This window comes from Hippocampus guttulatus, chromosome 8, assembly GCF_054856545.1.
Source record: "Hippocampus guttulatus isolate MCC_2025c chromosome 8, RoL_Hgut_1.0, whole genome shotgun sequence".
Taxonomy (NCBI): Eukaryota; Metazoa; Chordata; class Actinopteri; order Syngnathiformes; family Syngnathidae; genus Hippocampus; species Hippocampus guttulatus.
The window spans coordinates 2,853,135-2,879,671 of NC_141268.1; the positions used below are offsets into that span (position 1 = coordinate 2,853,135).

General features: G+C 42.7%; 1 protein-coding gene across 1 annotated transcript; it reads right to left on the reverse strand.

Annotated features, from left to right (window-relative positions):
• Positions 1-26,320, reverse strand: acad9 (acyl-CoA dehydrogenase family, member 9). The gene is made up of 18 exons (XM_086118276.1): positions 26,074-26,320; positions 25,783-25,876; positions 23,724-23,825; positions 22,060-22,166; positions 21,834-21,934; positions 19,426-19,504; positions 19,181-19,352; positions 19,008-19,081; positions 18,847-18,922; positions 15,593-15,663; positions 15,389-15,508; positions 10,393-10,521; positions 8,170-8,249; positions 7,189-7,315; positions 7,036-7,113; positions 4,284-4,412; positions 2,822-2,894; positions 1-629 (listed from the first exon to the last, which is right to left on the reverse strand). The coding sequence occupies exons 1-18, from the start codon at positions 26,245-26,247 to the stop codon at positions 529-531; spliced, it is 1,887 nt and encodes a 628-aa protein (XP_085974402.1). The 5' UTR covers positions 26,248-26,320; the 3' UTR covers positions 1-528.
• Between the last annotated feature and the right edge of the window lie 217 nt (positions 26,321-26,537).

Consider the following 26,537-nt stretch of genomic DNA (forward strand, 5'->3'; position numbering starts at 1 on the left):
TCAAATGTAGTCGTATTTTTAATTAACCATAAAAGTCCACTCAGATAAAACAGATCATTATAATTGAAAAAAAAAGTTTGATATGATGGAAGAAGAGCACTGCATTTCCCAGAATACCTTTCTTTATCCAAGCCTTTAAAATGGCTGCCCAAACATTTTGAACAGGTCGTTTTGGAGCTGACTTGTGATGAGAATGCGTTTTTCTGAATTGCATTGAATTCTCTTGTAATACCTCACATTCAGTTCAACATCTTGTTGGGTGGAGTCAATTCAAAATCAGAATCCATTTAATCGAACAGAATTCTCAAGTGTCATCTCCTCTTGTAGTGGCTTGGGTGAACTTTTATTTTTTGAGAACTAAAAATGAGCAATGCAGCTTTAAATTTACAAGCCATGAAAGATGATATTGGTTCCTTGAAAAATAAAACAAACTCTTATGGCAGTCTATCTTTTTCCACTGTAAAAAGTTGGGCCAATTTTGCACTCACTGAAACATCATCAAATGGTCTTGGAGTCACATGGGAGAGCTCAATAGGTGCTCTCAAGAGGATGAGAGCATATGTATGCTCTATTCTCCAAGACATCCTTGGCAATCTTCTTAATGCTGGCATCATTGTTCTCAGGAGAGTCTGTAAGTTCAAATGATTGAGGAAAGAATAAAAAATCAAAGTAATTCACTCACATACAATAATCGACACGCTAAGACCAATACTATGACATACCGGTGCCATCTGGGTCGGCAAATTCTACATGTTATATTTCTACCTATACATTTGAACTTTATGTCTTGATATGATTGATGATTTTATGTGGTAGCTTCCTAGTGGTTATCACCTCATCGAGTAAAGCACCCTTTCAAGAAAACGTTTTTGATTGTTTGAATGTACATCCACAACATTACCCCTACAACCCCACCATCATCGATGTAGACAAGAATTTGCAGTAAATCTTCAGGGCAAAAACGCGGGTGTGGGAAGAGTTCGGTGAGGCCCTAGAAGCCGAATTCTGGACTGCTTCGAGGAAATTCTCGTCCACCATCCGACGTCTCAGGAGGGGGAAGCAGTGCACCATTAACACTGTGTGCAGTGGGGATGGGGCGCTGACCTTGACTCGGGGCATTGTGAGTCGGTAGGCAGAATACTTTGAACACCTCAAGTCCACCAACACGCCTTCCTTAGAGGAAGCAGAGTCTGAGGAATCTGTGGTGGGCTCTCCTATCCCTGGGGTTGAAATCACCAACGTGGTTAAAAAGCTTGGTGGCAAAGCCCCTGGGATGGATGAGATCCGCCCGGTGTTCCTCAAGGCTCTGGTTGTTGTGGGGCTGTCCTGGTTGACACGCCTCTGCAACATTGCATGGTCATCGTAGAGAGTTTCTCTGGATTGGGATACCGGGGAGGTGGTCTCTCTTTTTAAGAAGGGGGACCAGAGGGTGTGTTCCAACTACAGAGGGATCACAGTCCTCAGCCTGCCGAGTAACGTCTATTCAGGCATGTTGGAGAGGAGGATCCGTCAGGAAGTCGAGCCTCGGATTCAGGAGGAGCGGTGTGGTTTTAGTCTCGGCCGTGGAACAGTGGACCAGCTCTACAGCCTCAGCAGGGTCCTCGAGGGTGAGTGTGAACTTGCCCAACCAGTCTACATGTGCTTTGTGGACTTGGACAAGGCGTTCGACCATGTCCCTCGGGGAGTCCTGTGGTGGGTGCTTCGCTGAGTATCGGGTACCGAACCCCCTGATACGGGCTGTTCGGTCCTTATACCACCGATGTCAGAGTTTGGTTCGCATTGCTGGAATCGTTTCAAGTGAGGATAGAACTGTGGCAAGGCTGCCCTTTGTCACCGATTCTGTTCATAACCTTTTTGGACAGAATTTCTAGGCGCCGTCAATGCGTTGAGGGGGTACATTTTGGTGGGTCGTGACCGAAAGAACGAGATCCCGGATCCAAGCGGCTGAAATTAGTTTTCTCTGCAGCATGTCCCTTAGAGATAAAGTGAGAAGCTCGGTCATCCGGGAGGGGCTCAGAGTCGGGTTGCCTCGCCTCCACGTCGAGAGGAGCCAGATGAGGTGGCTTGGGCATCTGATTAGGATGCCTCCTGGACGCCTCCCTGGTGAGGCGTTCTGGGCATGTCCCACCAGCAGGAGGCCCCGGGGACGACCCAGGACATGCTGGAGACTATGTCTCTCAGCTGGCCTGGGAACGCCTCGGCATTACCCGGGAAGAGCTGGAAGAAGTGGCTGGGGAGAGGGAAGTTTGGGCTTCCTTGCTAAAGCTGTTGCCCACGAGACCCGTCCCTAGTTAAGTGGTAGAAAATGGATGGATGGATGGATGGATGGATGGATGGATGCAGATGCAAGGTTCTGCCCACTTCATGTTTGATGTTCATTTTGATTTAATTTATTTGAATTCAACATGTAGCACATGTTTACTAATGTAACAACTATATACCATGTTATTTAAGAATAAACAAATGTTTTCAATTAAAAAAAGGTTGTGACCCAACCATTTCCAAATTATCCATCCATCCATTTTCCGAACCGCTTGATCCTCACCAGGGTCGCGGGGGTGCTGGAGCCTATCCCAGCCGTCTTCGGGCAGTAGGCGGGGGACACCCTGAACCGGTTGCCAGCCAATCGCAGGGCACACAGAGACGAACAACCATCCGCGCCCACACTCACACCGAGGGACAATTTCATTTCCAAATTATATATTTTCAAATTGTAATTGCAATAATGTGAAACTGCAATATTTTTGCTTAAGGTTATTTTCCCACCAGAATATGATACTGGCTCATGGCAACATAGACAGCATCTATTGTGTTTACATACTTTTTTGCAGCTGAGTCATCCAATAATTGTTCTTGAAGTAAGCGTCACTGCAGAAGGTGTTTGCGAGCAGCACCTGAGAAGAGAGACAAAATGTCACACACACACACACACACACACACACACACACACACACACACACACACACACACACACACACACACACACACACACACACACACTTTACAATTAAATGCCTCAATGTTTCTCTTGCAGTCCATTTAAATTTGGACAATACAGAATTTGTTCTGACTATAATTGGCAATACACTTAAAAAAAAAGGAAAAAATAAACAAGAGACTCATGAATCAAAGACTCATGATCAAGGTTTCTGTCGTCGCAATTTCCCACATGCCTTTGGGAAACCTGATGCATATCTTTTGTTTCATTTCTTCTCTGCAATTCGAAAATGATAGTTTGATGTGAAAACAACACTGTGTATCATATCTACAGTAAGTGCTGCTACCGAGTTGATCTGGTTTTGGGGTTTGATTTCCTGGGCCATTCAATACCAAATCACCCAATGGGTTTAACCAAACAGCTTTCTTGTTGATAGTGATGGCATAACACTAAATCTCAAATTTGACATTAATCGGAGCAGGGGTTTGGGAGCTACGGCTCATCGAATTTTAATTAGTCAAGTCAACTGTATTTATAGAGCACTTTCAAACAGCCATCGCTGCATACAAAGTGCTGTACATGGAGCAATTTAACATGCACAATAAACAGTAAGATAAATCGGTAATAAAGGCGGTAGAAAGCACCAAACAGTAAAACCAAGAACAAATCTAAGTCATGCTGAGTCGAATGCCAAAGAATACAAGTGAGTTTTGAGGAGGGTTTTGAAGATGGGCAGCGAGGAGGCTTGCCGAATGTTCAGTGGGAGGTCATTCCAGAGAGAAGGACCAGCAACAGAAAAGGCTCGATCCCCTCTGAGCCTGAGTTTAGTTCTTGGTACTTCTAGTAATGTCTGGTCCACAGACCTGAGGCGCCGGGCAGGTGTGTAGGGGCGGATGAGCTCAGAGAGGTAAGGTGGCGCGAGATTATGTATAGCATGTAAAAAAGGGGCACGGACACCTTCTTGCAACCCTTTGATCTCAGGACCTACTGAGTCAATCTTCACAAAACAGGTATGGTTTGAAATGGAATTCAACGAGGAATCCCAATATGCAATTAGTGGAAATACTTGGGCGTATTTTAGTAACTTGACCTTTTGACCAATGTGGTTATATCGCAACATGCCAATATCCCACCGTTGCCAGGGCCACAAAAGGGCTCTTTATAAATGGCCGTTTATAGCTTCTCATAGCTCTAGTTAGGGCACGAGCAGCGACTGCTGATAGGTCCCTATTGTTTTTGTAGAAATAATAATAATAATAGTTATTATTATTAAAAATTCACATTCTCAAATTTTGCTATGGTGTAATGGGTTGGTCTACTGATCCAAGTTTGGGTGTACACATACCTCATGGTCATGATTCCTAAGGCCGAGTCTGATGGAACGACTACTTCTAGACAGGACAGCAGTCATGGCATACAGGTTGATAAGCACATCTGCTACTTTCTTCAGAATGAGTTGTTCATCCACAATTGTCTAATAACATAAAAAAGGAACAAGACCATTTTTGGGGTTGAGTGCAAATTTGGGGTGTGCGACATGGACAAGATTTCATATGTCAACATTCTTTCCAGATATCTTGAAAACGATGTGAAAACGAAATCGCTATGGGTTCAGTGAAAATTAAGCATGTTTTCATAACAAAATATCAATCCAAAAGGACGTGGAAAGTACTTTTTTTAATGATAACTTATTGACAGCCATTGAACATTTTAAAAACGGCAGATTCTCATTCTACCGCAACTGAGCTTTTATACGACCACAGAAGTGTTTGTTGTGCTCGCGTGTGTGTGCATGTGTCCGTCCATGTGTTAACTGCATCGTGTGCATTGTTTTGTGTGTGTGTACGCACACACGCGCGCACACACACAAACACGCGCACACGCACACACACTGATACACATGTTTTATTTTTTGTTCCGACATTCTGACATTACTACTGCTGTAATCACAATAACAGTTCTGAGTCTTCAAATATAAAAATGTATTGCATTTTAGTTTCCACAGTGACAATCAGAATGTATCAGTCATGATGAAAAAAAAAAGTTTTTGATCCATCCATTATCTGATCCGCTTATCCTCACAACGGTTGCGGGTGTGCTGGAGCGTATCCCAGCTGTCTTCGGGTCGCAGGCGGGGGTACACCCTGCACTGGTTGCCAGCCAATCGCAGGGCACACATAGACAAATGACCATTCGCGCTCACACTCACCCCTAGGGGCACTTTAGAGTGTTCCATCAACCTGCCATACATGTTTTTGGAATGTGGGACAAAACTGGAGTACCTGGAGAAAACCCAGCAAGGCATGGGGAAAACATGCAAACTCCACACAGTCTGGGGTCTGGAATCGAACCCATGACCTTTGTGAAGCGGTAGTGCTCATCAGTCTACCTCCATTCCACACACTTTGGTGTTTAGTTTATATAAGATCTGAAAGTGCATAATGGAGCAAAATACAGGAAAAAAAATCATACACGCTCAGCACAGCCTTTCTGATGGCGAGGTGGACCGTATGTTAAAAGCCCAGGATAGCAAGTTATGAACACGCATTGTCCCTCGGCGCATGTACCATAGCTGTAGTCTTCTTTTATGTTCCACTGTGTTCCATGTTCAATTATAAAATTTTTTTTGCATTAAATATCTCAGGCTCATGCCCACCCCTGCTGAAATCGGCCACATCCTCAGTTAAGCAGTTGATTAAATTCTATCCCTAAATTGAAAACCTTTATAAATAGAATCTAATCATTATTTGGTTCAGTTTTTCATGTTTTCAGAAAAATTAGAAAAATCACTTATGCTATTGTTTTGGGACGGTGTCAATATATTTAATGGTGACACAGTCCAATTGTGATCAGTTCGTCAGTCATCATTCCGTCATTATTTCAGGTCGGCCTCGTATGTCTCAACCATCGGCGACAGCCTATCAGTGTCATGAACGTATTTAAAGCTACTACTTCACATGCAGGCACAACAAGCAGACACTCAGCCCCAAAAAAGTTTTTAAAAATGCGTCTGTCTCACAGACTGCCATGACATTGTTCCATATTGTTTTTATTTCACCAATCATCATGACGATGGGTGGAGTGGAATGAAATGATGACGGAATGCCGACGATGGACTGTTAGGTTGATTGTTTTTATCATACATTTGCATATTATTAATGATAAATTGATTATGCTTGCAATGAAGAACGCTTATGCTTTTAATAAAGATATAATGCTTTTAATCATGATATATTCACATTTATGATTCAAGAATGCTTCGTGCACTGTGTGGCAGTTGAGGGACGCAACCACCTTTTCGAGGACGTGGTTGGGAAGTGATAAGTATTAAGACTAAATAGGAGCAAGGTCGGACGTGGATGGAGCCATCTGCAACGTGATGTTTTTGTAACAATTGCATATATGTACGTAATTTACACTCACATACACACACACACATAGTCAAACAAGTTCAGTGTGTCTTCAACAGCCCCCACCCTTTAGGTTGGACACACCCATGTATTAGATTGCCAATAAATGAGAGGGCGAGCGGGGAGATCCTTGGGTGACGTGCAGAGAACTGAAACCAACACTTCTCCTCGTTCCCCCCGGTACCAGAATTGAGTCTCCTGTCTCCTCCTTGTGTTTTATGCCGAGATGTCAAATTAATGGACCTGACATGGACTGAGGTGCCCATTTTGCTGTTCAAAATTGGATGTTGTCTGCGTTAACGCTGTTCCAGCCAGACGTCTGTGCAATCGATCACCCAAACATTGAAATGTGATGTTAAACACGCTAGCTATATCATTCTTACATTAGCTTAGCAATTAGCATGGCTTCTTTGTCTTTTCTCATCACCTAGTGTGGATGAAATGTCGCTTATTCGGCGCCACGGAGACAAGGATTACAGTTTGACAGAACTTCCCTCGAGCTCCCCACTACCCATGGTAGATGACAACCAGTGATGCGAAAATGCTTATTTCGAGCTTTGACTTTTGATGGTTAGAAATCGATCGTCTTTACACACCGTTTTTCTAAGAACAACAGATAGGCCAAAAGAAACATTCATTGACCGAAATGGCTTTTGTGGAATATAAAGAATACAAGTTAAATGTTACCTTTCCATATCTGTACAACAGGCTCTCCACAGTTGATCCAAAAAGATGAACATTCTGTTCAAACTTCTGTGCACTTTCCTGTAAAAAGAAATTACTGAAAGTTAAAAGCAACAATACCCCCATGCAATATAGTGTGAATGAAAAAGCTCCTACAGCTAAACTTGGATGAACCACTTCATTCTTTCCCGCGAGGACAGAGTCTGGGACACTTCCAATTGAGTTCCTCAACTTTTTACCAATCATTCCCAAAGCCAGACCGATATTTCCTTTCTTCATCTCTCTGGAAGCAGAACAAAAATACTTCAGACACAGAATAAAGTAAGGTACGCACATATCAACAATCAGACCAAATTGAACATTATTTGCATATCCATCCATCCATCCATCCATTTTCCAATCCGCTTATCCACATGAGGATGGTGGGCGTACTGGAGCCTATCCCAGCTGTTTTAGGGCAGCAGGCGGGGCACTCCCTAAACTGGTCGCCAGATGAACAACCATCTACGCTCACACTCACTTACACTCAGGGACAATTTAGAGTGTTCTATTAACCTGCCATGTATGTTTTTAGAATGTGGGAGGAAACCAGAGTACCTGGAGAAAACCCACGCAGAACTTGAGAACGTGCGAACTTCACACAGGAAGGCCGGAGCCAGAATCGAAACTTGCACCTCTGTTCAGTGAGGATGATGAGCTAACTGTGTACAGTTCTTTTTCTGAAACATTTATTTATTTTGTGCATGCAACACTTTGTTTTTGTTCTTTAAATATGTATTTTGCTAAATGTGTATTTTGTTAAAATGGCCTTTTTCGTGGCTCCAAATGCCGGAGACATTCCTTGTGGGTTTTAACATACTTGGCCAATATCGATGTTTCTGATTCAGACTTTGATTTGGCATGCACGAATAGCATAATGAGGGAAACAAATAATGAATATATGTCAGTACTGTTATTCATTCCGACACAACAGGGACAGGTCTTTCCTCTTTCCAGCCTCATCATTGTTGAAAAATACCTTTTTTCTTTCTCTTCCAAATGCATGACATTTAACAGCAGATTGAAAAGCATTCTTTTAAAAAAAAGGAACAATCCATCAAATACAAGCGTAATCAATTATGTCACTTTTCCACTTACTTGATTTTACTTGTGAGGATTTTGCCAGCATATTGCATTCCAGTAAGTGCGATGTACATTCTCAGAATTTCATTGGTACCCTGAAAACAAACAGAAAACAAAATTCAGCTACGTATTTCAAGTTGCTGTGCGAAAAACAAAAATTCCCGAATGAATTTCACAAAATTACAAGTCACTGTTGTTGGACATTTAAAACCTGATATATAACTGTCAGTTAATCAAAGCAAAGTGTGCATCTATAGTTAAGTTGACAGACATGTCACAATTAAAATTAACGGTGTTGTAGATTGGATGAATAGTAGTAATCTTCTCTTAACAATTAGGTGACAAAGTATTTAATCAGTGAAACACATTTTTTGCACTCCCACAATGGACTTGAAATAAATTGGTGAAATAGTTGGCTTCCCTATGGAGTAAATGTCACAGTCATCATGCCCAAACTGTGGCCAGTCAAAGGTAGAATCCTCTTAATCTCCTCCATGAAGACATATATGAGCCGGTGTGGGTTCGAGCTTGAGGAGGTCTGAGAAGTTCTCACGTGGGTTCAGCCCAATGGACATCCAGGAATATGCCCATACTTGCCCCATATGCATCATTACAGTATAGCACGACTGCACATTTCACTTAATCCTGCCATGCAGGTCTTATGATTCATATCAATTCATATCAATCCACAAGTTAAATTCTTCATTAAAATAATGGGGTTCCAATTATTTTAATGAAAGTTCCAATTAAAGTATTTGGCTTTTTGAGTTTTTTTTTTTTTTTTTTTGTAAGCAGCTACATTCATTATCTGATTTGCTTATCCTCACAAGGGTCCTGGGTATGCTGGAGCCTATCCCAGCTGTCTTCAGGCAGTAGGCGGCTAACCTGTGCTCCCCGAAAATAGCTTCTTTGTTACTAAAAATCAAATTCTGTTCATTTGTTAATGAATAAATGTGTGACATTCAAATCACACTTCTTGTTTTATTCCCTGTCCTTCCTTGCGGTATTGCAAAGGTTGCTAAACATTGACAAAAATGCTTGAGAATATTTCTCTTGTTTAGTTAACACATTGAAACCTGCAAAGGGACAACAGATAGAAACTAGTCAATGGCTATAATCAGGCATTTTACATGTAAATGTTCACCCAACGTAAACTGTCAACGCACCAACGGCAAAAGTCATCTCCGCCTTGTTGCGGTGCGGCTTTCAACAATCCGTCAAATGTCAGAATGTGAAAGCCGTCTAGGGTGCAAAAAAAAGGGCATCGGTCCACGAGAGACCTGGGCTAAATCCTCTTGTGGTCTCATATGAAGCCCCGATCCCAATGAGGGGCCAATGTTTGCAAGTGTTGGCAAAGGAAGCAAAATGCACTTTTATGTCAGGGTTCGTCATTGTTTGTTCAAGGTCACAAACATTTCGGAACTATTCGAGACATTCACCAACAATTTTGATGTTTTTTCCGGATTGTCATGTTCAAAATTTCCTTGCGATAAGCAAAGTAGAGGCGGATGAATTTCTGGCTAACGTCTGGAGGTTGTTTGGCGAATGTTTGCAACCCTGAACGAATACTGATGAGAACACATTTGCTGTCCTGGAAAACACTCACAAACAATCACCCCCTCAGTGGGACAGGGATTTTACAAGTCAGAGGCAGGCAATACATTTTTCGAAGCTGCCATGCGAAAAATTGAAAACGGTGGCCAAGGGCCACACCAAGATGCTCACTCGATTGTGTTAACTACAAATGTAATGTTTTTTGTTGTTTTTTTCCTCTTGAAAACAGTAAAGTGCTCCCAAACTTTTGAACAGTAGTATACACACTCTATATCAGTGGCGATCCAACAGGACCTTCTCTGAAGGCGCAAACACTATCAGAAACACATACCTACATTTACAACTTCAATGAAGTGGAAATAATTCTTTGCAACAGTCTTTTATCTTCATAGGTTATTTGAAGTTATTTAAATAAACATATTGCTCCATCTTGTGATTGGATCGTTGATCAGTGTTTTCTCACCTTGCTGATCCGCTCAGCCATCAACCTCAAAAATCCTGAATGTGCAAAGCCTAATTTATTTTTTTGTGATTTCAATCATCTTTGTAAATCAGATCTAAAGCATTCTTGGTTGAACAGTCACAGATGGTTGTGGCTTGATCAGTCTGAGCATGGACACCATCATCACCGTCACAACTTAGTTTTTCTTAAGTGGGTATTAAACACAAAAATAATTATGTTACCTCAAAGATGGGAAGGATACGACAGTCTCTGACGTAACGCTCATATGGGTAGTTCTTTGTATAACCCAGACCTCCAAGAACCTGAAGAGCTTCGCTGACACAAATCCAGCCTCCCTCTGAGCTGAACACCTTGAGAGCAGAAACAGATTACATCATGAGAAATGTTTGGTGTTTTCATGTCAAATAAACAACAAAAACAAGAACAAAGTCCATTATCCCTGTTATGTTTGAATGTATTGCATGTTTTAAATGTGAACATTTGTATTTTAATTCAGTGATTCTTTCATGTTGCTTTTGTTACATGTTGTCTTGAGCGGGAAGAAATTTCATCTGTGCTGTACAGCACCAGAGGCGATTGCTCTAAGACTGCAAACCCTAAAATGTCAAAAAATAAGTGATCAAATATATGTGTGTACATACAATTGTGTGTACATGTCATTGACTAAATATGTCTGCGTCTAATGTGTTGTCTTGTATTATTTTGTCATTTTATGTTAACTTGTCTTTTGATGGCGGCGCGGGCACCCGCAGCGGCTCCTCTTGTTGTATTTTGTGAGAGGGAAGAAATTTCATCTGTGCCGTATGTCATTTGACAATTAAGTTGTACTTGATGCTTGACTTGATGTGCTACAACACGCTCAACTTTTGTTCTGAATCGGCTTCTTAAGACTGGTTACGACGCGACTCTCTTTTCATTCATTCCCGCAGCTTCACTGTGCTTTCAACTGTGTGGACGCTGAGCGTCGACAGCGCGGACGCTGGGCATCTCGAGAGTTCAGAGCCCGTTGTCCCAAGGCATTGAAACGAGACGAGTCATTGGATAAATGCTGGTTTTGTCCTGCCCACCGGACGCTCAGCATTTCTGGGAGTCGATGGACAGTGGGCGTGTATCGGCTGGCCCGATGCTGAGCTTTTCTGCATGATGATTGGATGATCTGTCTGAGGCTGAATCTCTTTTTGATTGACAGCGAAATGAGCCAATCACCGATCTTTTAGTGTAGGCATCCGTGAGAGCATCTTTCAATTCTCATTCTGTTCTAAGTTGAACTGGAGACTTCTTCTAATCATCTTAGAGACACTCTGTTTGTTGAAAATGACTAGCGACAAATTAATCTTTTATTTCTGGTGGGTTTTACAGTGAAACTCCTCCACAACAAAACCTACATGGTCGAAAATACCCCCTAATGTGAAAAAAACCTTCATGCATTAACACCATTCCCACTCTCCTGCCCCCCATACAACGAAAAAAAAACTCTGTTGCGTTATACGAACTCTTTTTTTCTGCTCTTGCCTCGCAAAGAGATTCACTACAATGAAGTCTAATCCAACAGCGACCTCTACTGCTTCGTTCGGAAATGGCAACAGCAACCACCACACTGGATTACACATGCGCAGTAGTCCAGGAAGTATTTGTTATTGTTCGATTCAAATGCAGCAGGAACGTTGCATTGCTAAAATGGCTACAAAACGGACCTTTGGATGTCAGGCAGCTAAGAATTCTCGTCTTAGCTGCCTGACATCCAAAGACGGAGGAAGCAAAATAAAATACATTATCCAAGAAATTAATGTAAGTGAAAGTGAATGCTAATCGTACATTTCTTCAATTTCTTTCCCTTTTTTTCTTTGTACACTGACGATATGAAGTGTCAAATAAGTGTGTACTCATACACTCATTCCACTATTGGAATAAAAATAAAGAGTACACATATGTTTGTGTGTGTGTGTGTGTGTTTACATCTGAGATCAAATTTGCTACAGTGAAAAACCCCCTGTTGTGAAAAATGTGTTGCTGCAAACATGATTTCTTTGTAGAGGTGCTTCACTGTATTGTAGTTGCTCTAGTTGTAGGACACTAGTTAAGTCCCTGGAAAAGACGCCTTGTTGGTATGACAGGGTCACAGATAACTTTCTTGAAAAGGAACGGAGAGTAGAATTCACGTATAAACAAACGGACACATTTTATGATGTCGACGAAAATTGAGCTTCCCCTCCTTGACAGACCAGCATCCGCCACTGTATAGCACAGATGAAATTTTGACAATAAAGTTGTACTAGATACTTGGTACTTGTACCCTACTTTTAGAATCACTGTTATAGGAATGGCGGCCCGGTAGTCCAGTGGTTAGCACGTCGACTTCACAGTGCAGAGGTACCGGGTTCAATTCCAGCTTCGGCCTCCCTGTGTGGAGTTTGCATGTTCTCCCCGGGCCCGCGTGGGTTTTTCTCCGGGTACTCCGGTTTCCTCCCACGTTCCAAAGACATGCATGGCAGGCTGATTGAACTCACTAAATTGTCCCTAGGTGTGAGTGTGAGTGCGCATGGTTGTTCGTCTCTGTGTGCCCTGCGATTGGCTGGCAACCGGTTCAGGGTGTCCCCCGCCTACTGCCCGAAGACGGCTGGGACAGGCTCCAGCACCCCCCGCGACCCTAGTGAGGATTAAGCGGTTCGGAGAATGAATGAATGAATGTTATAGGAATGAAGATGCTGTCTTCTGTCTTGACATAGCCTCCGTATTTTTTTTCTTCCGAAAAGACAAACCATGGAATTCTTCAGCTGGAGTCTCAGCACTATGGATACTTTTTTTTTCGACGAAAAGAGCAGGTGATGTGGAGCCCTCTTGCGCCTCTGGGACAGATGCTGCTGGCTTTACCTTGGATCCTTGGCAGAAGTGGAGAATGGAATGGTGTGCTTGACAATATTGTCCGCAGAGGATGTGGAAGACATCTATCTACATTATTGGACTGTTGATAACAGGTATCCTGCTGTTTGGTGTTTGCAGTTTCCTGACCTATCGCACAATTCAGCTGGCAGGAGCAGCTTCATTGGAAGGGAATGTGGGGCAGGTGGTCAACACTCATACTTATGTGTTGGAGTAGAATGGCTCCCCTCTTCTCTACTGTTCATATCTAAGATATCGGGGCACTTAACAGCAACCAGTCAAGCTTCTCGTCCTACCTCGCCCATGTTTGTTATTGCTGTCTTGTTTATGTTCTTCTGGACGGGTTGCAACTGGGAAGTAAATTCCTTGTGTGTTGTTTGCATATTGGTTTTCTTTTGATTGTGTGTATGCATAAGTCTCGGTATTTTGTGCATATTTGTCCACTTTCATTTAACAAATGTATAACTGCTTATTTTGTATCTTAACGTCTTCAAAAAGAAATCTGTGTATATGTCATTGCTGTATGATTTTTTTTGTGGCAATAAAAATATTTAGGAAAAAAATCTATAAAGCAGCATTCAAGTGCCCTTGGTTGTCTGTTGATTGATATTTATTGTTTTATTTGTTTATATTTATATATTTATGTCTTTTTTTATGCAGTTCGGTTTCACTGCCTTTATTTTTAGCTGTGTGTGTTTTCAATGCACTGCATGTTTGCACTGTGGTTGAGAGGAAATAAATTTCATCTGTGCTGTGTGTTGTACATAGAACATATTTGTCAATAAAGCTGACTTGACTTGACTTTTATTGTGTTGATTTGGAGTTAGCTTTATTTAGTCTCGGTTAATTTGCAGAAAAGCCACTGGTACTGCATCAAAATATTGTATCACAATCGCTTTTATCATATCGAACTGTATCGTTCTAAACGAGTGATATATCGCTTTGTTGCTAATCGTCATGCCTTAAATAAATATGTCCTATTGGTAGAAAAAAAACACGTATTACACCCCAAGTGGAGTGTGAACACTTCACTCCTGCCCTGAGGAGGTTGGCAATAATGTTTCTGTTATTAATTGCTCTTGATACCATTGGTCTTGCACTATCTAATGTTAAAGCAATCAATCTAAAAGGAGACATCTTGGGCAACGAGAAACGTGATAGGAGGGGCCAAGGTGAGGGCTAGGGACAGCATTTAATCCCCTTCGTTAGCATGTCGATATGCTGGCTAAAACTTGTCAGAGTGCCGGCAATTTTACGTGGTTAAAATCACTTCGACCATGTATGATGCCTTTGGATGCGTGGACTGTAGGCAGATAATGGTGTCGTGAGATTCCTGCATGCAGCGCTCACAGCATTGTATACATTGGTGAGGTAAATAGCTGTGAACTTGCAATGCAAGGTGCGTAGCAAATGCTCTACTTGACAGAGTAATGGCTCCCTTGAAGTCAACTGTTTGTGTACCAACCTCTGGTGATGTAAATACACAGTCCAAAACCATCAATTTTGGAAGGCTGAGTCGGTTTCCGGCATTGAACTTCATCTCGCTACAGCCAGCCAACTTCAGACGGCCATTTTTTTGTCCAGTGAGGGAACACTGGCTTGAAAGAGCGGTTAGGTCAGCTAGCGTTTGGGCAAACCGGCCATACGGCACTTTTAACCTGCTTTTGTTTCTGCGAGCAATGCCTCCATTGCAGCCAACTCCCAATGTTTTGCCAAGAGTACTTTTCAACATCGATGAAATGGCTGCCATTGAACTCTATCTAAATTGGTATAGTTAGTCCGTGCTATATATATCACACGGTATTAGCGCTGAGATGGCAGTCGGCTTCGAAGTCATAATAAAGGGGCTTAATCCTGGGATCATGACATACTGCTGCACCGGTGGCACCGGCATCTTTTAATTGTAGAATTGAAGCAGGAGCTTGGCTTGCATTGCCAACTGTTCAGTGGCTATTTCAGAGTAAGACTCAAACTCCCTTCAGGCTGCCGTTGGTCTCCCTTGGTGATCATCTTCGATACAGGTTCAAATTTATGGGTGCAGCAAAGGTGTTGTGCAAACAGGTGGACTGATCTCGTCTTAGCTATTTGCAGATGATGTGTTCCTGACAGTTTCATCAGCTTCTGACTTTTGTTGAGGTCGGGCTAGAATCACTCTTGTATGTTCAGAGGCATTGTTTCTCAAAAAATGGGAAACTGTGCCTTGTGGCTTCGGCGCAAAGCTTTATACCGGCTTTAGGGCAGACATACAGTTACGTTTTACAGCTGTGAACATCTATGCGCTCTGCCCCTGAATAGATCGATTTAGCACAAGGCTTTACAAAGACAAATATGTCTTACCTTGACCACAGCAGCCTCTAAAGAACAATCTGGTAGCCCGGGTCTGTCCATCATTCCTGATGTCAGGTATGCCATGCTCTCCATCACAAAGGCATTGAGGGCCATGACTGCAAATTTCTCCTGGATTAACAAGGCAGATATGAAATAAATCGTTCGACCGGGCGGCACTGATCACTGACCTGTTTTTGGTGTTGGGGACAATACCTGTATCATACCAAATTCACTTAAGCGTTTGTTAAACTGCTTCCTTGTTGCAGCATATTCAGAGGTCAATTCTACAGGGAAAGATAGCATTCATTGTAATTTCTTTGAAACTTTATTGATGCCTTTAGTAAATACAGTGGTACCTTCACTTTCAAGTGACCCATCTTACGACTTTTTAAAAGATACCAACCACATAAATGAAAGCCCACTCGATGAATGCTAACACAGAATGCAAAACACAATCGAAGAAAACTAGCATGTCGATGATGATGATAAAACTCTTTAATCCAGTGTGTCAAATTCATTTTTGTCATGGGCCACTTTGGGGCGACGTCTTCCCTCGGAGGGCCGTGACGACAGAAACTGAATAAACGTTTTATCATCACATCGTATTATTACTTGATGGCTTACTAGTTTTGAAATCAGTCAACTATTTCTTTGTTGTTTGTTCAATTATTGTTCTAGTGAGTGTAAACAGGGGAACAAAATTATTGCAAAATCTCATGATTACACATGATAATGTAGCATTTCGGTACAGATTTTAGCAAGCATCATGGAAGTTGACACCCACAATTTGCTTCAGTGGGCCACATACAATGATGTGGCGGGACAAATCTGGCCCCTGGGCCTTGAGTTTGACACCTGTGCTTTAATCAATGGATATTTGAGCACAGAGGGTATAGCAACACATCGACAGACAATATAAAAATACACGTAACAATGTTCTTGATCCTCTGCAAAAAAATAAAATTAAAATACTACTACTACTACGATTACTGCATCTTACTAAGTAAATGGGCTTCACTTGTATTGCGATTTTCTACCTTTGAGGTACCCAAAGCATTTAACACTGTCTCCCCAATCAACAACTGATGATGCAGTATCGGGTGCAGGGTAGAAATCAACTTTGATTTCTTTTAAATGTTATTAATATCTCTGTTTGTAGGGGTGTTCACACGGAACACATTTGCTCCGGCGCTGCACCCATGTATTTTGTTGCGATATATTTTGCACTGCAGCAAATTGTGTGGAGCGTTCACACGTACAAAGCTGCTGAGTGTGCCGGTGCAGCCCCACTTGCGTTCACACGGCAGTTTCTGCAGCGGAGCAAAACGACAGAAAACAAATGAGCTGTCGTGTTGGTTCTTTTTAAAACGTATACACAACTCAAGCGACTACTGGACAGGCACGTCCTTCTCCTTCTCGGTCTCCGTGCCTTCTGCTCGAGAGTGACCGCCCCCGAAAACATAAATCAACGATGACTTCAATGACACTCAGAAAAGCAAATACGTAATGCGCCAAACAGAAAATCAAGAGAGGAAATCACAAAATAAATTATATGGGGGGGCGGGGGGTTGTGAACACACATCAAAGGAACAAACTACACAAACAACTCCGAGACTGTCCAAGCTCCTACAAAAGGAAAGATGTTACCAGCCAAGTCTTGTGTCATTATTAAACAAACACATGACGGAAGTCCGACAGAGCACGAAAGCCACGCATTCTCGCCGTACGTAATCAACTCTTCACAAGCATTTGTTCTGGAGCAAATTTAACCCAGTTGCGTTCACACGTGCAAATTTACACCGGTGCTGCTTCGCAAACGAGCATTTGCTCTGGAGCAAATTTTTAAACCACCTCCATGAGGTGGATCAAATTTGGTCCGGTGTAAGCTGTTTTCCGGGGCTACGCCGGGGCTAATTTGCACGTGTGAACGCTCTACTGGGGCAGCCCTGGCGTAGCACCGGACCAAATCTTGCCGTGTGAACACCCCTAATGTGTTGATATATTGTCACCGTACATTCTTGTAGGTTCTGTAAACTTGTGTTTGTAAATGCTTGACTGTCACATGTCTTTGCTTGTGTGAAGCACATTGAGTTGCCTTGTGTAGGAAATGTGCTATATAAATAAAACTGCCTTAAAATTAGTTTGAAGATTTGAAACCTTTGTGTGTGATAGATAGGCAAACAACAGAAATCAGGAGGGGGACTGTGACTTGTGCTGTCTTTTCCTAGCCTCCGCCGTATTTTTCATCCTAAAAACAAACCATGGAATTGGTTGGCTGGTCTCTTGATGCAATCGACAACATTTTCTCGACGAGAAGAGCAGGCAGTGGGGAGCCTGCTTGCCCCTCGGGACATTTGCTGCCGGGTACACCCTAGATCCATGGAGGAAGCGGAGAATGGTGTGCCTGTCAATACTGTCCATTGAGGAGGAGGAAGACATCTACATTATCGGCCTTCTGATAGCAGGTATGCTGCAGTTTGGTGTTAGCAGTTTCCTGTTCTATCGCAAAATCCAACCGACGGGAGCAGCTTTATTGGAAGTGAGGAAGCTGCCGGTCATTCTCAATGGTCTAGCGCGAATGTCCAACACTCAGACTCAAGCGGTGACCGAGCTCAACCGCAATTGTGGTTCTGGAGCGTCTCCGTACGATCGACAACAACATGGAGAAGTTGGAATTCTCGCTTCGAAAAGGAATTGAGGATTTGGCTGATCGGCGCCAGTGAAGGGATACAGGCCACGGACTCAAGGCCACCTGAAATTGTTGGCGGCCGTCCCTCCAAAACAAACAACGCTATTTGGACCCCTTTCCCCTGGATGGAAGGTATGCACGGAAGCTAGTGCCCCCCACCATCACCCCCTCCTTCTCGGCCATGGACTGATAAGCCAGGACTGTCTTCATGAGCAGACCTTGACGAAGCAGCTGTGGCCTGTACACGCATACACATCCTTATCATCACCATCTTCATCGCTCCGTTTCTTTTCCCCCGTGACGTGGAACGATCTGCGGAGCGCAAGGTGGTCCGTGCAGCTGGTCGGACGGGCCGCGTCGCGGTTACACCCCCCCTTCCCCCCTCCCCCCTTCCCATTCATCCTCCCCCTCATTACATGTTATGTCTTGTGACTTGTTGTAACTGTCATATGCTTATTTATGTGCTAGGGTCTTTTTTTTTAATCCTGGACTTAAATTATCCTCAGAAGAGGATAGTTCGAGCGTGGTTTTTTTCCCTCTCCCTACCCAGTGTTTTCCTTTCTGAACTCTGACTGTAAATTTCCCCATTGCGGGACAAATACAGGATATCTTAATCTTAATCTTATGGTCGCGAAAATACAGCGATGGTATTTCAATTGATTTTACTCGAGAAAGATGATTTAAGGGGTGAGTATTTTGAGATATGAGTGCTGTCAGACAACAATTTAACCTCATAAGTCAAGGTACCACTGTATATCCAACAAATTAGAAGTCATACCAATCAATTTTTTTATCATTCCGGCTGAAGAACTTCCCATGCTGAATCTTCCAGAGTTGAGTATATTCATGGCGATCTGTTCAAATAAATAAATAAATAAATTTGGGAAAAGCTATACATAAACCTCAACAAGACCTTTGACAAGGCAAGTAAAGGATTACCTTGAATCCGTCCCCTATTTCTCCAAGAACATTTTCCAGTGGCACAGGAACATTGTCAAATGACACTTCACAAGCTGAAAAAAGAAAAAATAACATCAAGGAAAAAAGTGAATTACAAAGGACATTCGAATCCAATGGCTCATGACCACAAAAAAGTACTTGAGCAGTCTTACTGTTCGAGCCCCTGATGCCAAGTTTGTCCTCAGGTTTTCCACTAACAATGCCTCCAAAAGCTCTCTCAACAATAAATGCAGAAATCTTGTCTTTCTTTATGCCATTTGAAACGACCTCAGTCTTTGCAAACACAGTCATGATGTCAGCCATTCCACCGTTTGAAATCCAAATCTGATCAACAGACAATGTCAATTAGAGAATGAACACATCAAATATATGCTGAGTAACACCTTTTACTTTTTACCTTGGATCCACTGAGAAGGTATTGTTTTCCATCATTTGACAATGTTGCTCGCATCTGAATGGAGGCTGCATCACTTCCACTGAAAAGATTGAATTAAACCTTGCTGGAGCAAAACTGAGTGGAGGGTGAAATAACTATGTACTCAATAGACATGGGCTGATATTAGATTTTGACAGTATGCTAACAATTAGCAAATATAGAACAGTATCACACTATTAAGATTAAAGCCTCTGAATTGTCTTTTTTTTTTTTTTTAATATTTGTGGAAATAAAAAGAGCATTTTTTTGCACTGTAACATCTATTTTATTTTCAAACAAAACAGAATATTTGGTACTAGGAAACGTAATACTGCCCTACGGGGGGCACACGCCAGTGCAAACTGCAGGCCGGTTCCAAGCCCGGGTAAATGCAGAAGATTTGCGTCAGGAAGGGCATCTGGCTTAAATAAAACTTTGCCAAACAATTATGAGACTTCATCCTAATAATTGCATTTCTGGTTAACAGTGACTGACATTGGCACCATTAAACTTCACGGCGCCGGTGGAAATTGACCTTCTGTGGGTTGAAGACGGACGACTGGTGGAATGCAGGTTTCAGAGACAAAAAGAGAACAGAAAAGCACATAACCACAGACCTGAAAGAGGGGACTTTGATTGTTGGGACTATGACTAGGGAGTTGGGCGACATGATCGTGAGGAGAAAGGTAGTGTACAGTGCTGTGAAAATAATATTTGCCAATTTCCTGATTTCTGTGTTCTTTGCATATTTATCAAATACACAGGTTTCAGTGCATCACATATAATTTAATATCACACAGAGACTACTCACGGAAATAAAAATGGAGTTTCTAATTGTCAATTTAATGTATTAAGGCACATAAAAAATCCAAAACAAGCTGTCCTTATGGGAAAAAGAAATTGCCCCCCCCCGCCTTGTCAGGGATGGCAATGGCTAGTGATGAAAAAAAGCGGAAAGGGGCGTGGCCTGGACGGGGCGACCAATCACAACAAGTACGACATCATACACGTCCAATCGCAGGGCTGTTTACAATCGGAAGATGGAAAGACTGATCGGGAGAGCTCGTGAAAACTCGACGATAAGGTACCTGACCCCCCCCTAAAATGTTCTCAACGGATTTAGAGGATTCACAAAAATGATCAGTTTAAGAAATAAAACGGCGGATTTCCGTGTATCCGCGGAAAATTGCCATCCCTGCCTTGTTAAATCACAAAGGAACTGACTAACGACAGAAAGCAATACAAAAGCTGACTTCAATTTCACAGAGCAACACCCTGGCACCACATTTGTTGAATCAAGAAATCATAAAGAGAATCTGTCAGACAGAACGAGGTAGGCTACAAGATCTCAAGGAAAAGAACGCACCATGCCACGATCCAAAGAAATCCAAGAAATTAGAAAATAGGTTCCCAGAAGTGGTTGACCAGCTAAAAGTACTCCAAGAGTAGGACGACGACTCATCCAGGAGATTGCAAAAGAACCTAGAACAACACCCAAAGATGCCCAGACCTCGCTGGCCTGAGTTCAGATCAGTTTTCATGACCCTACCATAAGAAAGACACTAGCCAAAAATGGCAGCCATGGGAGAGTTCCCAGGCGAAAACCACTGCTGTCCAAAAAGAACACAAAGGCTTGTGTCACATTTGCCAAAAGACATCTTGATGATTGTCAATGTTCTGGGCTGTTATGGCTGTTACTCATCATGGCGTGCTAGTGTGGTCGCGGGTCGATTGCGGGAGGTTGGTTGACTGAAAAGTCGATCTTCATTTAAAAAAGGCTGGGCACCCCTGATCTAGGACAATGGCGCAAAAGTATATAACCCCTTGTTAACGTGTAAATATTGGCCAAAATTGGATGTGCAAAAAAATCATAGCTAATTTCATGTGCATCTTAAGACAGCAATCTTGATGTCTCAGGATGCTACACATGCCTTCCAATTTTCCTCGCCCTCGGCCAAACATACCTGGATTGCATTTAGTTTTTCCACTGAAGGTAGACCATTTTCTTTGGAATTGTGCAAGACAACTTCAAAATATAAAGATTTTCATCCCAGATGAGTGGGCAAATGTTTTTTGCACGTGTCGGTCCCCAAAAATGCAGGAATAACAACAAAATAAACATTTTTAATCGGGAGCAATAAAGGGCCCATGCAGCTCTAGCAACATTGTGGTGCAGACAGGTGTACGGGCACATTGGAATTGGAATTGTTTTGAAAACGAAGTACATCACATTCATATAGTTCTTTGGGATCTTTTTGTGGAGAAAAATGTGCAAATGGAAGGGATTTTACAGTAACAATTTGAGAAGAGTGTGACGACTTGAGCTATGGATAGACTGACAGAGAAACAGACAGACAGATATAGTTGAGAATTGGTTTAAAAGAGTTTACCTTCCAGGCTCCGTCAAACAAAAAGCTGCAATGTGTTCCCCTGAGGCTAATTTAGGCAGATACTTCTTCTTCTGGGATTCATTCCCCGCAATAAGTATACCCTAAAAGATAGAATGACTGTCAGAAGATCAAAGTGCGGGATATATGCTTTCCCATTTTCACTGGGATTCTACATCAATGAGGTGACAATGTCAACATGAGGCATATGACAACATTTAAATTTTACCTTCAGTCCAATTGCTTGATGTGCAGCGAGTGTCACTGCAATCGAGCCATCCAATGAGATAATTTCCGCTAATCGTGCATACATGGTATTGGACAAGCCAAGACCTCCTGAAAATGCAAACACAAATCAAATTCTCAGGAGCCTTTTTATGTAAAAACAATCATGAACCTGAAATGTATGGTTGATTGTGGATGGATCCTTTTGAGGTACAGCACATAAACATAGCATGGACAGTATTTCGGAGCATATTATGTAGGCCAGGGGTGGCCAACCAGTCAGAGACTAAGAGGCATTTTTTTTACTGTGTTACTGCAAAGAGCCACATCATACACATGGGCACACATAAGCATCACCGCACTACACACACACACACACACTAAGACCACAGGCCAGTCATTTTCAACAATGAATACTGTGTGCAGTGTCTCACACACACAAACTCTCAGTTCAACCAAGTCCACAAACAAAAATATAAGAACGTTTTTCTCTTACTACGCATGTTACTTAGCGCCTTAGTGCAGGGACTTCTGGCATACCTTCTCTTGAACAATCTTCTTCAAATCTAACTTGCATTCTGTTGCTGCCACTCGAAGCAGGCACTGTCGGCATGCGAGCTGCAGCGGTTACTTACTACTTGGTTCAGCCTGCCATATAGGGCAAACTTTTTTGCCCGAAGATCGACTTGTGAAGCGACCAACCTTCCACGATCGACCCGATCGCTCACGTGCAAGCATATACACACACGCACGCACAGGGGCGCCCAACCATGCATTCGCGCACATTTGCACGCAAGCCACGATGAGCAACAGCCCGAACATGAATGAAACCGAAACACAAACACATAAATGCGGTAATTCGCTGACTAACTTCGCGATTAGCACTTCGCGCCGTTGTTTGCGCATGTATGGTGATTCAGTTGTTATCTGACTGGTTGCCCTGTATGTCAATCAAATAAAGGGATTGACAATAGCCTGACAAAGTAAATTTAGCGCCGCTGTTTGAACGGCAGCACCACCGCCGAGTCGATTTCGACGCCTGGCATGTGAAAGCCCGGGAGCCGCATTCAACCAGCCAAAGAGCCGCATGCGGCTCGCCAGCCACGGGCCACCCCTGATCTTGTGCAACTCTCTGGCTTTGGAGCCATGCTTTAAGTCACTCCACTTGGTGCAACAACTCTCCAAGGTTTGATCACTCCTGTTTAACCGCAGACAAATGGTGAGATCTACACAGTCACAGGTGTAAGTTTTGGAAATTGAAATTTACAGGGTGATTCCATAATTTTCCATAGAATTGAGTGATTCTCTTGATTTTCTTTTACTCTGCTTGGTCTAAAAATGTAACTGTTAATGCTACTTTTTTATTGTTAATGACATCGAGTGTTTCGTAAAGCTATAAAGTTACCATTTGAAATGATTCCGTTTTGTAATGTCTGTGATTTGAATTTTTTCTACAAATTTAAACAACTGAATCATCATCCTCTTGAGATGGTGATTCCATATTTTTCCCAGGGATTGTAGTGTATGTAAACCTCTGACAACAACGACGCATTTATGCGTGTCTGCTACCTGAACACTGTTGATGTCCCAAGCCAACAACTCAAAGCAATTATTTTGGGGACTATTGGTGACTCCAATGTATGATTTAAGAAGATAAAGAATTCTTACCATATTGCTCAGGAATCTGGATTCCAAACAGTCCAAGCTCTTTCAAGCCATTCAACGTTTCTGTGGGGATTCTGGCTTCTTGGTCTATCTTTGTTGAATCGACTAGAATGAAAGAAGATAAAGGATTGCATAATTAAGTTATAAAGTTGCATATATGAAAACCTCTGTATGTGTATCAGGTACAGTAAATCAAATTGTTGAGGCTTTGTCGTGGGAATTCTTTCCCATTCTTGCGTGATGTACAGCTTCAGCTGTTCAACAGTCCAGGGTCTGTCTCCATTGTAGCATTTTACACTTCATAACGCGCCGCACATTTTCATTGAGAGATAGGTCTGCACTTCAGGTGGGCCAGTCTAGTACTCACAGTCTTTTACTACAAAGCCCTGCTGTTGTCACACATGCAGAAGCTGGTTTGGCATTATCTTGTAGCAGGGGCATCCATGAAAGAGATGTTGCTTGGATGGCAGCGTATGTTTCTCCAAAACCTGTATGTACTGTACATTTCAGCATGAGTGATGCCTTCACAGACGTGTAAGTTTACCATGCCACTGGCACGAACACAGCCCCATACCATCACAGATGCTGGCATTTGACCATTGTGTTAATAACAGTCCGCATGTTTTTTTTTCCCCCTCTTGGCCCAGAGGACACGAACGACGTCCACAATTTACAAAAACGAATTTGACGTGGACTCATCAGACCACATTTTTCCACTTTGCATCACTCCATCCATCTCAGATGAGCTCAGGCCTAGAGAAGCCGGCAGCATTTCTGGGAGATATTAATAAATGGCATTCGCTTTGCGGAGTAGAGTATTGAAGTTGCACTTACGAATGTAGTGCCAAACTCTGTTTACTGACATTATTTTCTAAAGTGCTCCTGAGCCCATGTGGTGATATCCTTTACATATTGTTGTCTGTTGTTGATGTAGGGCTGAATTCAGTGTTGGTTTTGCAGTGATTTCTCCAGATTCTCTGAACCTTTTCATGACATAATGGACCATAGATGATCATCACTATAGTAGCTCACGTGTACTGTTTTAAAATGCTTCTCCAGATTCCCATTCTTTGCCAGTGCCAAATTGCAGATGAAACAAACTTTGAATGAGTGTAATAGTTAAAAAAAAAAAAAGCTATATTGCAACAGCTCTGATTGCAAGCTGCAATTGCAGACTGCTGACCGCTAACAACTTCCAGTGATGCAGGTAATGCCCCACACTAGGTTAAAGGCAACCTGCTTTCCTTATTGTAGCTTTTTCACGAAACTGAAAATAATAGGACTCTTTGTGTCAATGTACACTGCACCCTACATATATAATATTAATAACACAGACAGGGAGAGACAAATCTTTTTTTTCCCCATTTCACCCTCCACCCTTCACGAACGACCCGGTACCATTCCGCGGGCTACCGGTCGATCGCGATCGACTGGTTGGGCATCTCTGTTCTAGGACAAGGGTGCAAAAACCCCTGTACATGTGAAAAAATGAGCCAAAACTGGACATTCAAAAATTCATAGCTTACTTCCTCACAATGGACTTATTTTTATGTCTGAACCCGTGACGCGAAAGAATCAAGCGCATTCAGGGATCAACCCACGCATGTACATAAGGTACGATGTGAATTTGTACTTGTTGGTGGTCCAGTGGTGAGCGCATCGACCTCACAGTGCAGAGGTCGTGGGTTCGATCCTGGCTCTGGCCTTCCTGTGTGGAGTTTGCATGTTCTCCCTGGGCTTGCGTGGGTTTTCTCCGGGTCCTCCGGTTTCCTCCCACGTTCCAAAAACATGCATGGCAGGCTAATCAGCCTCTAAATTTGCCCTCGGTGCAAGTGTCAGCGCAGATGGTTGTTCGCCTCTGTGTGCCCTGCTGGCTGGCAACCAGTTCAGGGTGTCCGACGCCTACTACCTGAAGACAGATGGGATAGGCTCCAGCATCCCCCGCAACAATGGATAGATGGATGGATGGGTGGACTCCCACGATTCATGGCAAAACACTAGGTGGCGAGTTGCTTGTCACGGCAAAATAACCACTGTGTATTATTCATCACTGTCCCCTCACCTTCCTCATTGAAGAATTTTTCCACAGGTGCCACAAGCTGGTTGATCTCCTCCAATTCTTCTATTCCAATTTCCGGAAAAGGAAATACTTCAGCCTGAAGGAGAGAAACTGAGTGAGTTCTCAATACAGTATTCATAAGTTAATAGCAGGTAGTGTAAGTTGCTCATCTCTATAATGAAATTTCGCAGACAATGAGGGGAAATAATTACAGAGGGCAATTTAAACGTTTGCATTCTTTCAAACAAAATCATTTGGATCAATTTTCAGACGTTCAGATATTGTTGATATTACCTCGTTAACTTGACCGAGGAACAAGTCTTTGGCATACGCGAGATTTCTTGAATAAGTTTTAATTGATCTCTGCTGTGGAAAACAACAGACATATTTTGGCCTTATACAGCGCAGCAGCTGCTTTCGGATCTGAAAATAGTTGGAGAGGACAAGTATTCTACTGATATTCATCATTGGCTGGGCGTATAGACCCGCTGCAAACTGCTAATAGCGATGACTGAACACAATGTCAAAGGATCGCACATATTATGGGCACATCTCATTTCGGTTTACCCGCTGTCTTGTGTGTAACCTCTTCTATCCTCTGTTTACATCTTAGCTCCTCCCCCCAGAAACCGAGGAGCATGTTCGGGAATAAATCCAGAACGCGCACTGCTCCACTCCAACCATCCAGTTATTCAGAGTGCCCGGGAGCGCTCTTGCCACTCCGACTGGGAACACGGTGTGCCTGTTTGTCAGGTTGT

Coding starts and splice junctions, on each gene's coding strand:
- acad9 (XM_086118276.1), bottom strand. CDS start 26,247: ATGATGAATATCAGTAGAATACTTGTCCTCTCCAACTATTTTCAGATC. Junction 25,877..26,073: donor TCCTCGGTCAAGTTAACGAG/GTAATATCAACA, acceptor TCTCTCCTTCAG/GCTGAAGTATTTCCTTTTCC. Junction 7,316..8,169: donor ATCCTCACAAGTAAAATCAA/GTAAGTGGAAAA, acceptor TTCTGCTTCCAG/AGAGATGAAGAAAGGAAATA.